Source organism: Carlito syrichta, unplaced genomic scaffold, assembly GCF_000164805.1.
Source record: "Carlito syrichta isolate Samal-C Ts95f unplaced genomic scaffold, Tarsius_syrichta-2.0.1 Scaffold284630, whole genome shotgun sequence".
Classification (NCBI taxonomy): domain Eukaryota; kingdom Metazoa; phylum Chordata; class Mammalia; order Primates; family Tarsiidae; genus Carlito; species Carlito syrichta.
In genome coordinates this window covers 230,341-243,942 of record NW_007228726.1, presented here as the reverse complement: position 1 = coordinate 243,942, position 13,602 = coordinate 230,341, and the positions used below count along the sequence as shown (strand labels likewise).

General features: G+C 40.0%; 1 protein-coding gene across 1 annotated transcript in view; it reads right to left on the bottom strand.

Annotated features, from left to right (window-relative positions):
- Positions 1–5,058: 5,058 nt before the first annotated feature.
- CES5A (carboxylesterase 5A) overlaps positions 5,059–13,602 on the bottom strand; it is a 31,512-nt gene continuing 22,968 nt past the window's right edge. Inside the window, exons 11-13 of the mRNA XM_008052623.1 lie at positions 7,684–7,833; positions 5,428–5,500; positions 5,059–5,328 (exon numbers count right to left, since the gene is read on the bottom strand). Of these exons, the coding sequence (XP_008050814.1) occupies positions 5,097–5,328; positions 5,428–5,500; positions 7,684–7,833 (455 nt within the window). The 3' untranslated portion in view covers positions 5,059–5,096. The remainder of the gene's footprint in view (positions 5,329–5,427; positions 5,501–7,683; positions 7,834–13,602) is intronic.

Below are 13,602 nucleotides of genomic sequence, written 5' to 3'. Positions count from 1 at the left end.
CAATTATTTTAATCAGAACTCGTATGTACTAATAGAAATCCAGCTTAAACTTACTAATGCATATATTGAATAAATTGGCTCATATATGATAAGTCCAGCAGGTAAAGAGTGTTTCAAGTGCAATTATATAAAGGGGAATGGATGGATAGATAGATGATTGATAGATAGAAGAGAGATAGATAAATTCACCTTTTTTATTATAACGATGTGGGGTACAATTCAGGATTAGGTATACAAACATTGATTATGCAGGTACCCTTGTTGATGAGGTATACCCTTCTCTCCCCTAGCAGTTTCCCTCAACTGCCTATCCCACCCCCTCCCCTGACAGTTTCCCATTACTGCTAAATGCTTTTTAATAGTATTATAATTGTTCAAGTTCTGCTTATGAATGAGAACATATGGTACTCTGTTCTTTGTTTCTGTGATAGATCACTGAGTATGATGGACTCTAAAGTGGCTGCGAAGTCCATATGTTTGTCCTTCTTTATGACTGCATAATATTCCATTGTGTATACGTACCACATTTTTTAAAATCCAGTCCAGCTTTGATGGGCAGCATGGTTGGTTCCATGTTTTTGCTATTGTGAAGAGAGCTGCAACAAACATATGTGTGCAGGTATCTTTTTTGTAGAATGATTTGAGTTCCTCCGGGTATATTCCCAATAGGGGAATTGCTGGATCATATGAAAGACCAATTTCTAGTTCTTTCAGAAATCACCACACTGTCTTCCAAAGAGGTTGCACTAGCTTGCATTCCCCCCAGCAGTGTAGAAGTGCTCCTTTTTCTCCACATCCTTGCCAGCATCTGTTGTCATTTGTTTTATTAATGATGGCCATTCTTACTAGGGTTAGGTGGTATCTCAATGTGGTTTTGATTTGCATTTCTCTGATGATGAGTGAGGCTGAGCACTTTTTCATATGTTTGTTGGCTACCTGTATATCTTCTTCTGAGAAGTGTCTATTCATGTCTTTTGCCCACTTTTTAAAGGGGCTGTTTGTTTTTTTTCCTTTCGGCATGTTTAAATTCCTTGTAGATCCTAGATGTTAGGCCTTTGTCAGATATACAGTTGGCAAATATTTTTTCCCATTCTGTGGGCTGTCTCCCTGCTCTCTTGATGGTTTCTTTTGCTTTGTAGAAGCTCATTAGTTTGATGAGGTCCCAATTGTCTATTTTATAAATTCACCTTTCAATGCATCTTCTCCCTATAAAGAAAGAAGTCTGCTTCCTACAGGTAAAGATAGAAAAGCTGTCCCCCTAGGCACCCAAGTGTGCTCCTGCAACCTTGCTAACACCAGCCCTGCTGCCCACCAGCTGGTCCCCATGCCACCACTACCCATGCATGGCCATGCTTCCGCTACACCATGGCTGGCCGTTCCCTTTCCTGGCCATCCTTTAGGTGGAAACTTGCACTCCAACTCATCTAGGGAGCACAGCGAGTGCTTTGCTAATGAATTCCCTAGTATTTTGACACAGTCAAGTGGCAAGGTAGGTTTTCCTTTCCCCCGCCCTTTCCTTCTTAGGGAATAAAATGAGGCACACTCTTAAGAACTTTTAGCAGAGCACAAGGGTCGTGACATAATGGAACCTGTCTACGCGTTGGGAAGAGAGGTTCATCTTATAGAGACATGTCCTCAGATGCAGGGCCCAAGGTGTGTACCTCTCATCCCTCCTCCCCAGCTCGAGGGATGGGGATGGGTGTTGGAGACTGGAAACGGACAACTTGCAGTTACGCCAGCTGAGAGAAGGGGAATTAAGCTTCGGGATAGGGCAAAAAGGCCCTTAAAGGAGGAGGAGAAGAAACAGGGAGCCCTAGAGGGAGAGACTTTAGGCCCATCTGAGGCAGGCTCCTGGGGACTTGACAGGAAAGCACAAAACTTGGAAAAGAAAAAAACCTGCTGGCTCCTGCCTCTGTTCTGCCTGTTTAATCCTTTCAGTCAGATGTTCCAGGGTCCCTTTTCCCCTTTCCCAATGCTACAGAGGAAAAGGACAGCATTATATGGCACTGGTTTGCAACTGAACTATTTTGTATGGTTTCCTTTCCAGTTCATGTTCTCCGCTATCACACTGCCACCAGCACCCCAGGAGCCCCAGTGAAGCATTTTTCTTCTGTTATAATGCTGCCCTCTGCTGGACATTAGGAAATTCACAGGTGAAGATGGGGTTTGTCCCTCAATTTTTGTTTTGATGTGATTTAGTGAATAGGGATCAAAATTCTTTGGGGGGGAAAGGGGGAGAGGGGAGTTTCCCTAAGAAGGTAATTTTTTAAATTTTATAATAAGAAAAATGATTAAATATTTCATGTTTTTACAATGATGGAAAAGCAGAGGTGATTGTGAAACACGCTATGTACCGCCATTGCCAATGGGTGTGTCAAGACGTGGCTCTTTAGGAAAGAGGAACATAAGAGGGATTTTAAGAGGGCATAACCTTTGGCTTAGCTCATCTCCTGCAACTCTGGATGCCATAAATAACATTTAAAAATAAAAGTATTTATTTCCAGAGTTGCTCATCAAATTATGACCATAAATGGCCAGGATCAGACTTACAGTTAAAGAGATTATGACACGTCCACACCAGGCAGAAAGCAAAGCATATTTTTTATATGGGGATCTTCTAACAGCTTGAAAACCACATATGCCACTCTATTAAAACTCAGTGTCTCTTAATCAGGGTGTGCATTAAAATATCTGAAAATGGAAAATATGAACTTCTAGGTCCCATCCAAGAAGATTCTGCTACAGTTGGACTGGCAAATGGCCTGGTCAAGTGATTCTACTTACCCCCAAGATAGAATCCCTGACTTAAATGGGGGGAAAAATGAACACCAAGCAATACTCACGCGCCAATTTTAACTCCATAAAGCATCTGATGGTGTGTGAACAGAAAGAAGGAGGGAAGAAAGCCCTATATCTGAATGACTTGGGAATGTTCTCTCCCTAGCAAGACACCTGCCAAAATTAGAACCATATTTGAGGATGCTGGGACTGCCAGCAGTATATAAATGATGTGTGTAATGCCATTTAATATGATAGTATTTTAAAAAATGAGTTGAGTGGTGTTTTCTAGCTGTTAGTTTTTCCAAATATCAATGTAGAAATTAGTCTTCTGCAGCTGCAGAGGCAATTGAATTTCCAGCTTGCTCACATGTGGCTTAGTCCCGTTTTCCAGAACCATAAAGTGGCCAGGCATCTTCAATCCACCCCTCCCATGGCCATCTCTGCCAGAGACAACCAACACCTTGAACTGTCTGGTGAGAGAGGTGGGCAGTATGGCAGAAAGAGTCCTGCTCTGGAGAGACAAGAGACTTAGGGCTTGGGTTTTGACTTACTCACTGAATGATCTTGGGTGAATCCCTTTACCTCTCTGCAACTCACTGTAAAAAGAGAGGTCAGGGGTCCAAACTTAAACACCTTCAGGGGTTGGGTAGTATCAGTGAGTGAAGAGGGTCAGGCACTGGACAAAGGGGAGTGGTGAGGACTGTGGAGAGTTAAGAGCTTGTGCCTTTGTAAAGTGGACAGTCACTACTCAGGTCCTATAGATTACTCCACCTTTGCTGAGAAAGCTTGGGCAGGTTGTGCACTGCAGAAGAGTAACACTTCAGAGGAGGTGTCGTTCACATCATAGATGCAGGTATTTGTCAATGACAATTCCCTGGAAGATGTCTATAAAGGATTTTGAGGAAGGGTTCCTTTTAATATGCACAAAGGTGCTGTATGGACTGTCAGAAGAACTGGTCATCAGGTGGAAATGCAAATCTATTATTGCCAGATCTTTGCGGGGGGCGGGGGGTGTTTGCTTGCTTTTCTGGAGACACTGGAAATATGGCTTTTAATGTAAAATTTGCCTAATTTAAAATTAGCTGACAAATCATTCCAAAACATTTTTAACAACGTGTGGGTTCAGCAAAACACTTCCAGGGGTCAGATTTAGGCTGAGTTGGGGATCTCCAACCCAGATAACTGCAAGTACTGGCATCTCAGAAACCGTTCTATTCTACATACCTCATATGCAACCTTGAAGCAATCACAAAGAAAATCTAATTACCCTGGTGAAGAATATGACTATAATATGGATTGTAGGAATATGAAAAAGTATGAGTACATCCTCTAAATAGTAGTATTATTCTCCCTATCTATCATATGACCAACTTTAATTCATCCTTTCTTAATATAAAAGCTATTTCTCCAGAGAGGGCCTCCTAAGACTTCAATCTAATTTGGATTCCCTCTGTTACACTCTCTTAAAACATCTTGCTTTTCTTGGGTAGCACTTACCAAATTTGTGTCCCCAGATACCCACTTGTGTGCATGTTTGCTTAATGACTGTTAGCTCACTAGTTGGTAGGAGCCATGTTTTTGTTCACTGCTGTACCCCCAGTAGGCCTGTGTCAGGTGCTAATTGTAAAGTTATTGGATGATGGATTAGTCTGGACTCCATAAAGGAAACCTCTTTTCTCCTTGGCATCCCTGATCCTTTGATGTCTGAAGTTTGACTTTTAGGTTCTTGACCTTGGATGATGTCAGGTTTCCGTTGCTGAGGATGCTCTTCAGCACATCACCCTCTCCCACGTATCTCACTGAACCATCAGAGAGACCCAGCTCAATGTCCAGGACACTCATACTTGACCTGTGACTGAACTCCCCTGGGTTGGGGTTGGTGGACTCACATTTTGGGGCACTCACACAGACACCTTCTGTGATAGAAATTTCACATCATCTTGGTGCTGGTGAAAGAGCACCAGCAGAGAATTAAATTATGTTCCCTGTGCATATTTTACATTCTGATTTTACTTCATATTAGTAACAAGATCATTATTATGACAACTGATAGGCCAGCCCTTCTCCAGATTTACTGAAGACATCTTGTTGCTTTCCAAGACAAATAGCATTTTTGATATTGAAAAATATTCCATGAACTATCAGCCAAAGACAAATAGCATTTTTGATATTGAAAAATACTCCATGAACTATCAGCCAAAGCTGTTTATTCCACAAAGATCCTCATAGAAAGCAGCTAAACTCAGAATGAAGCTAATGATTGTGGGAGAAATTGCAGAGGGAAAGGGAAGCCAAAATCCCACAAAGATAATTTCTCAAGAAGTCAAAGAACAAAAGAAAGACAGGAGGAGAGACAGGAAGGTTAAAGGGGAAAGAGGACTGAGGAGAGCTTCAGAAGTGGACAATATCAGAGGGAGGGTGCTGGTCCAAAACTTCACTCTCCGCTCTTTCAGTTTCTCTCCAAGGCTCGTGTTCAAATCCAGCTTCAGGTACTCCTCGGTCCGATTATAGGCCGGCCACAGAGGCAAGCCAGCCCCGTTAGGATTTCTGGAAGTGAAAGCAGAAACAGGGATGGGAGTTTCCTCTTCCAACACCCTGGCATGGAGGAGGTCCTGAAGAGCGCGGGAGGCTAGGAGGTCCACTTACCCGGTTCGAGCAAAGTTAGCCCAGTACTTCATCATCATCCTGCTCAGCAATTTCTCCTCCTCGGTGGCTCCTTCTGGAGGAGATAATCACCAAAGCCAGCTGTTCTCAGTTATGCGCCAGACCACAAGGTGCTTAACTTTTGATGAATCCCTTCCACATCTCCCCTCTGCTGGATCCTCACAAGCCTCCCAAGCCATCGCCCCTTTTGTATCTGCAGATCTCAGGGCTCAGAGTGACCGCGACTTGACCAAGGAATCAGGGCTTCCAAATAGTAGAGGCTGACCACACATCTTCCCTGCCTACCTTGTGTTTTTCCAGCCATTCCCATGAGGCTGTGGTTTCCTTGTAGACACAGAACACGCCTCTCTCTCTCTCTCTCTCTCTCTCTTCTCTCTCTCTTTCCCCCCCTTCCTCTTCCCTCTTTCTCTTTTGCTCTCACTCACACACATATACATTATTTTTTTATTTGAAAAGTGCAAAATACAAAATGCAGAAAGAGTACTTAAAGTCTAGTGAAAATAAGCTTCCCTCCCATGTCTTTCCTCCAGATACCCAGTGACCAGCCTCAGAAGCAGCCATTGTCACCAACTTCCTAAGACAGTCTCTGCACATGCCAGGGGATAAGTGGACACTTTTCTACACATTTGGTAGTAGATTGGACAACATATTTTAAGTCTTGCTCTTTCTACTAAAATTAATCTTCTATTATATCTAGACTGTCACCTATAAAGCTGCCATTTAGTGTTCTACGAACATATAATATATAAATAAGTATATTTATGTGCAATAATATATACATATGCCATATATCATGTTTCAAATCCTTTGCTGGTAAAAGCAATGCTTTAGTGAGCACAAATATTTTTGCACAGAAAATTCCAGAAGTAGAATTGCCAGGCTAAAGACAATATGAATTTTAAATGTTGATAGAGTTTTCTATTAATGTATGAAATGGTTTCTCGTTTTAAATATTTTGTTTTTTCCAACCTTGATTGAAGAAAAATGATTCCTCAGCCAAGGTTAGCCTGCAGTTCTCTTGGGACACGTGAGGCTGCATGTATGTTTATATGTTAAAAGTCACTTGTGCTTCCTTTTCCTTGAACTGTCTGTTAATATCTGTTGCCCAGTTTTTAATTAGGTTTCTCTTTTCTCATCAGTTGTGGAAAACTCTTTAGATATCCAGGAATTTAAGCCTTTGATACATATGTTGCTTTTTTTTTTTTTTCCAGTTTGCAGAGCTCATGTTCCGTCAATAGGCTCAGGAGTGGTTGTTGAATAATAACAGTAACATTTATTCGGCACTTATTGTGTGCTTTGTGGGAATGGTTTTATTGAATCCTTATGAGAGCTAGGAAGTAGTTCTGTCATTATATGTGTTATGAGATGAGGATGAACAAATGAAATAATGACTAAACAACAGTGTACACACAAACTCTGTATGGGAGGCTGTGTCTTCATTGCCAAGAGGCCAGACCACAAGGTGAATAAGTTAAGGGCCAGCATTGTATAGTTTTTTTTGGGGGGGGTTAGAAAGCAGGATTTATTGGAAGAACAGAAAACTCCCTCAGTAGGAGGAAACCCAAAGGGATTGCCTGTGCAATGTTTTTAATGAAACATTTCAGTGATGGTTCCTGTGTGTAATTTTCCTGTATTTTTTTTTCTATGAATATAGCCTCATCTGACTGGGTAATTATTTTAGGCATTTACTATGTCATAAATTCAGGAATAAATGAGCTAACATTTGCAAGTAATATTCATAAGCGTTTGCATGAGATCATCTGGATCCAGACCACTTTGAGCTAGAATTATGAAAAACGTGGTCCCTGTCTTTTAAAGCCTTGGGTGGTGGCCTCATGGGATTTCTGGGAAGGAAAGGGAGGGTAAGACCAGTGGTCAGAGAGGAGGAAGAAAATGGTTCTAATATTTTTTCAAAACTGGAATTGCTTGAGTGCCTGAAGTGCCCACCCCTGTAGGCTTCAGTACAAAGAGAGGCACTCATCGAGCAAATGTCAGCAGGATTTTTTCATCTTGGTTTCTAAAAATAGGAGTGGGGGCATTTTCCAGGGAAAGGTTGTATCTGCCTGTAAACCATAGAGATGATTAAATCCCAACCTGCCAGTTCTCCTCCAGGCTTTTGTGTGGCGGTGGGGTGAGCAAAGGGTTTCGTGTTAACTGTGGGGAGTCGAGTCTTATCCCCACCTTATCTCAAGTTTTGGGTTCCTGCAAGAGCAGGGACCCCCATGACTGGTTCCTTACCAAACATGACAATGTCACCCTTCAGGAAGGCACCTCCGAACACAAAGCGGATTTCATCAGTGTGGTCGGCTTTGACAAAAGCTGGCTTTATGTCTTCAAAGCACTGGGGCCGGTGCTGAAACTCGTAGAAGTAAACAGGGGCACCAGCATCTGAGGAAAGATCAGGGAGGGTCAGGCATGCAGGGTGGAGCAGGGACTAGCCCTGCATCCCCACCTATCAAGTCCTGGATTACAAACCCAGGGATAGGACAGCTCAACGACAAGAGGTGCCCTAAATGGGCCTAGCTTCCCTCTTCCTCATTTGAAGCTGAAATTCCCTGCAACGGCAGCCCTCATATCCCTAGTGACCAAGAGCTCTCTACCCATCAGGGAAGCCTAAGTAGGCGATAGTTCTACTTCTCAAACAAACAAACAAAAAACCCCAAAATGTCCTGCAATTTGAGCCAAAATCTACCTTTTGGGATTTCCTCTCCTTATCCTGGTTCAACTGTCTGGAGACAAACAGAACAAGGCTAATTCTGGCTTCCAAAGCCATCCTTGTGCATGCATCCTGCATTCCTTCACCTGTCTTCTACCGAAGGTCTTCACCCTGTAATTTCCAACACACATGTGCACACACACGCGTACATATACCAGCACAAGTGCATGAGCACAGGCACAGGGGCACACACAACACACATACACTGTCGCTTTCAATTTCACAGGTTCATTTCTCTGCATTCCTTCCTGCAAGATCTCACAGTACAGTTGCCTCCTACTGTCTCCACTTCCTCTCAGTCCATTGAAGTATCGTTTATGGACAATAAAGAGCACAGATTTTAAGTGTAGAGTCTGAGGAGTTTCTACAAATGCACTTATGTAACTGGCACTCCTGTCAGGATACAGGGCATTTCCATGCCCCCGAAAGTTCCTTTTTTGTCACTATCTCAAGAGAAAACCATGTTTTAATTCCTGTCCCCATAGATTCATTCCCCCTGTTCTTGAACTCTGCATAAGTAGATAATACAATTTTCTTCTATTGCATACTCTGGGGCTTATTTTGCTCAGCTTAATCTTTTTGAGATTCATCCATGCTGTTGTGTATGTCAACAGTTGATTCCTTTGTATCACCAAGTAGTATGCTATTGCATAAATATACCATAATTTGTTTATCCATCATCTGATGACAGACATTTGGGTTGTTTGCAGTTTGGGGCTATTATAATGAAAGCTGCTATGAATATGCATGCAAAAGTCTTTTGTAAGAGCACACACTTTCCCTCTCTTCAGTGACTAGCTAGGAGCAGGATGGTTGAGTGATAGGATAGGTATGAGTTTAATTTTATAAGAAACTACCTGTTTTCCAGAGTGGTTTTACCATTTTACTTCCTGACAAGAAGTATATGAGAGTTCTGAAAATTCTACATCCTTGGCAATACTTCTTGGTATGGTTTGTGTGCTTAATTTTAGCCATTCTAGTGGGTGTAAATAGTTACCTCATTTTGAGTTTATTTTGAAATTTTCTGATGACTAATAATGTTGGGCACCTTTTCATGGACTTCAGGACTTTCATATATCTTCTTTTGTGAGGTGTCTTTTCAAAGTTTTTTACCCCATCACTGTAAAAACTGTCTTTAAATTATTGAACTGTAAGAGTTCTTCTTCTATCCTGGATATGAATTTTTTTTTTTTTGGTCAGATAATTGTATTGTGAATATTTTCTTTCAGTTTGTGGTTTGCCTTTTCATTTTCTTAATGGTATTTTTTAAGGTAAAATTCACAGGAATGATATGTACCACTTTAACTATTTTAAAATACATTATCCAGTGGCTTCTAGTACATTCCGAATGTTGGGTAGCCATACCCACTATTCAGATCTGGAACATTTTCAACACTACAAACAGAAATCCCAGACCGATTAAGCAGCCACTCCTTATTCACCCTTCCCTTTAGCCCCTGGAATGCACAGTTCTATCTGTCGCTATGGATTTGCCTAATCTGAACATTTCATATAAATGGAATCATATAACATATGGCTTTTTATGCCTGGCTTCTTTCACTCAGCATATGCTTTCATGTTTCATCCATTTTGTATCATGCATCCGTATTTCATTCCCTTTTATGGCCAAATAATTACTTCATTCTATGTATACACCATGTTTTTTCTTTTCATTTACCTATTTATTAGTTAATGAACACTTGGGCTGTTGCCATTTGGGGCTGTCACGAAAAGGGTGCTATGAATATCTATGTACAATTTTTGTTTGAACAACCGTTTTCAATTGTCTTGAGTTTACTCCTAGGAGTGGATTTTCTGGGTTATATGGTAACTCTATGTTTAACTTTGTGAGGAATAGCCACACTGTTTTCCACACTGTTGTACTGTTTTGTATTCCCACCAGCAGTGTGTGAGTGTTCTGGTTTCTCTATATCTTTGATGATACTTTTTCTTTTTTTAAATTATAGCCACGTTAGTGGATAACAGATGCAATTGAATAAAATTGGATCTTTCCCTCATATCATAAATACAAACTTACTAAAAATGGATCACATACTTAAATGTGAGACCAAAACTGTAAACCTCTTGTAAGAAAATAAAAATATAGGGGTAAATTTTCATTGTCTTGAATTTGGTAATTAATTCTTAGATATGATACCAAAATCACAATCAATGTAAGAAAAAAATAGATAAATTGTATGTCATTAAAATTAAAAACTATTGTGCAACTTTTGTACATTATCAACAGAGTGAGACAGTAATCCATAGAATGGGATAAAATATTTGTGGATCATATATCTCATAAGGGATTAATATCTAGAATATACATATAACTCCTAAAAACCCAACAACAAAAAACAACTCAATTCAAAGACAAGCAAAATACTTTTTTTGTCCAAAAAGATATACAAATGTCTAATAAGCACATAAAAATAAACTTAACATCTCTAATCATTAGGGAAATGCAAATCAAAACCATAATAAGATACCACTTTATACCCATTAGAACAGCTATTTAAAAAAAAAAAACACACACACACATAACAAAAATGACACAAATGTTGGTAAAAATGTTGAAGAGAAATTGCAACCTTTGTATATTGCTGGTGGAAATATAAAATGGTGCAACCTGTGGTACATTTTATGAACATCTGTGGAAAATAATACATCCATTTTTCAAAAAATTAAACATAGGATTACCATATGATCCTGCAATTCTACCTCTGATGTAGATCCAAAAGAATTGGGAGCAGAAAATTGAAGAGATATATGTATACCCATGTTCACAGCAGCATTATTCACAATAGCCAAAATGTTAAAAAATATTGATATGAAATTACTAAATTGTCAAATTCATAGAGACAGAAAGTAGAACAGTAGTTACCAGGGGCTGGGGGAAGGTGGGCTGGGGAGTTATTTTTTAATAGGTACAGGGTTTCAGTTCCGAATGCAAAAACAGTCTAGAGGTGTATAGTGGTGTACAAAAATATGAATGTACTTAATTCCACTGAACTGTACACTTCAAATAGTTAAAATAGTAAATGTTTTGTTAAATATATTTAACCAAAATTTTTTAATGTTAAAAAAGAGTATGTTTTTAAAAAAAATATTTGTGAATTTTCCAGATTTCCTTATGTTATTAATGTATAATTTTATTCCATTGTTGTTGAAGAAGATACTCTATGACTTTTATCATTTAGAATTTATTGGGTTTGTTCTGTGCCCTAACATATGGTTTATCTGGAGGATGTTCCATGTGCAGTTAAGAAGAATATGGAATGTAAATATTGTTGGATAGAGAATTTGACCATATTTAAAGTACCTGTTTTAAAGTCTTTGTCTAATAAGTCTAATGTCTGGGTTTCCTCAAGGACAATTTCTGGTAAATATCTTTTTTTTCCTGTGTTTGGGCCATACTTTCTTGTTTCTTTGCATATCTCATAATTTTTGTTGAAAACTAGAGATTTTGAGTATTATAACATAGCAACTCTGATCAGATTCTACTCCCTTCCCAGAGTTTGTTATTGCTTGTTGTGGTTGCTGTTGCTTGTTTGTTTAATGATATTTCTATATTAATTGTGTAAAATCTATATTATTTGCCATATGTGGCCACTGCAGTCCCTCTTCTATTAGCTTATTGATCAGCCAGTAATTTGATAGCTCAGCTGGAATTTTCATAAATGCCTAGAATAACAACAACAACAACAACAAACCAGAACAAATAAACAAAGCAAAACAAAAGAAAACCTCTCAGTCTTTGTAGTTGAGTTCTGTATGTGTGTTGAATATTCCTTTATTACTCAGTCAAGCAGTATACAAGTCTACCTTACCCTTCATTTTCTGCTTAAGCAGAGCCTGAAGATCAGCTTTGATGTGAAAGCTTAGGGCTTCCTGAGGCCTCGGAGCATGCTCCCTACTCTGGACATATCCATGGCTTTCTAGACTCTCAGGAATGTGCAGGGGCTTTTCAAGCTTTTAGTCTCCAAAGAGTCTCACTGCCCAGCCTTTCCTCCCAAACTTTTCAACTTGCTTAATGTTTACTCCAGCTGTTATCCCTTGCTCCTGGTGGCAGCAACTAAAGCATTTACCTCTAAATGTTTGTGACAGACACCTTCCAGACAGCTGCCTCAGCCCAAAGAAAGTGCTCATTTAGGTGTAATAAATACAGGCCTTTTGAGCAAGTCATATAGGGGAGCCCCAGGTAGGTCAAAACAAACAATCACAATTCTTTGAAAATAAGGTCCATTTTTCTCCCTCCAGTACTGGGATCCTACACTGTAAATGTGGGTTGTTGTAGGTGCTCAAGGCCATTGCCCATTGGGTAGCAAGGAATGCTGCAAGGGTAAATAAAAATGCCACAATGAGACTCAGGGGCTTGTGTCTTGATTAAATGTTCACCTGCTGGTTGTAAACCCTTGATTTGTCCCCAGAGTTCTGATCAAATTGATCCTGACAGTCTTTGCTAGTTTATTCACTTTTTTGTGATAGGATAGGCTTTTGAAGTTCCTTACCTCACCATTTTTGCATTGTTAACAGTATCTTTTGACAAGCAAGAATTTTTAATTTTTCTTAAGTACAATTTTAGCTTCTACATTGGGATCTACAATTTTTCTCAGATTAATTATTGTGCATGGCATGAGTAAGGGCTTCACTTTTTTTCACATAGATATCCAGTTACACCAGCTCCATCTGTCAACTGTATACGTGTGGATTTATTTTCTGGACTCTCTGCTATGTTTTGCTGTTCTATCTGTCTATCCTTTAGCCAATACTAGACTTGCTTAATAACTGTAGCTCAGTGATAAATGCTGAAATCAGGTGAATTGTATGTACTCTGACTTTGTTATTCTTTTTCAAGGTAATTTTGGCTATTCTTGTATTTCCATACCTATTTTAGAATTAGCTTGTTTATTTCTCTAAAACCACTGATACAATTTTGATTGAGATTAGGACTGCATTGAGTCTACAGATGAATGTATCCATTTTCTTTTGAACCCATTTTAATCAGATTTTTGCTCCCCTATTATTTCTTTCTTTTTTTTTTTGAGTTGGAGTCTCACTCTGTCACCCAGACTGGAGTGCAGTGGCCGCTCCCGGTCACCGCAGCCTCGACCTGCTGGGCTCTGGCGATCCTTCAGCCTCAGCCTTCCATGTAGCTGGAACTACAGGTTCGCACTACCACACCCAGCTAATTTTTTGGTTTATTGTAGAGATGAGGTCTCACCAAGTTGCCCAGGCGGGTCTCGAACCCGTGGGCTCAGGCAATCCACTCACCTCAGCTTCCCAAGGCACAGGATTACAGGCTGAGCCACCGAGCCCGGCTGCTCCCCTATTATTTCATGAAAATAGTTCTTGTCAAGGTCACCAGTGACCTCCATGCTGCCAAATTCAATAGCCAATTCTTAGCTCAATGTTACCTTCACGACCCTTATAAAACAGTG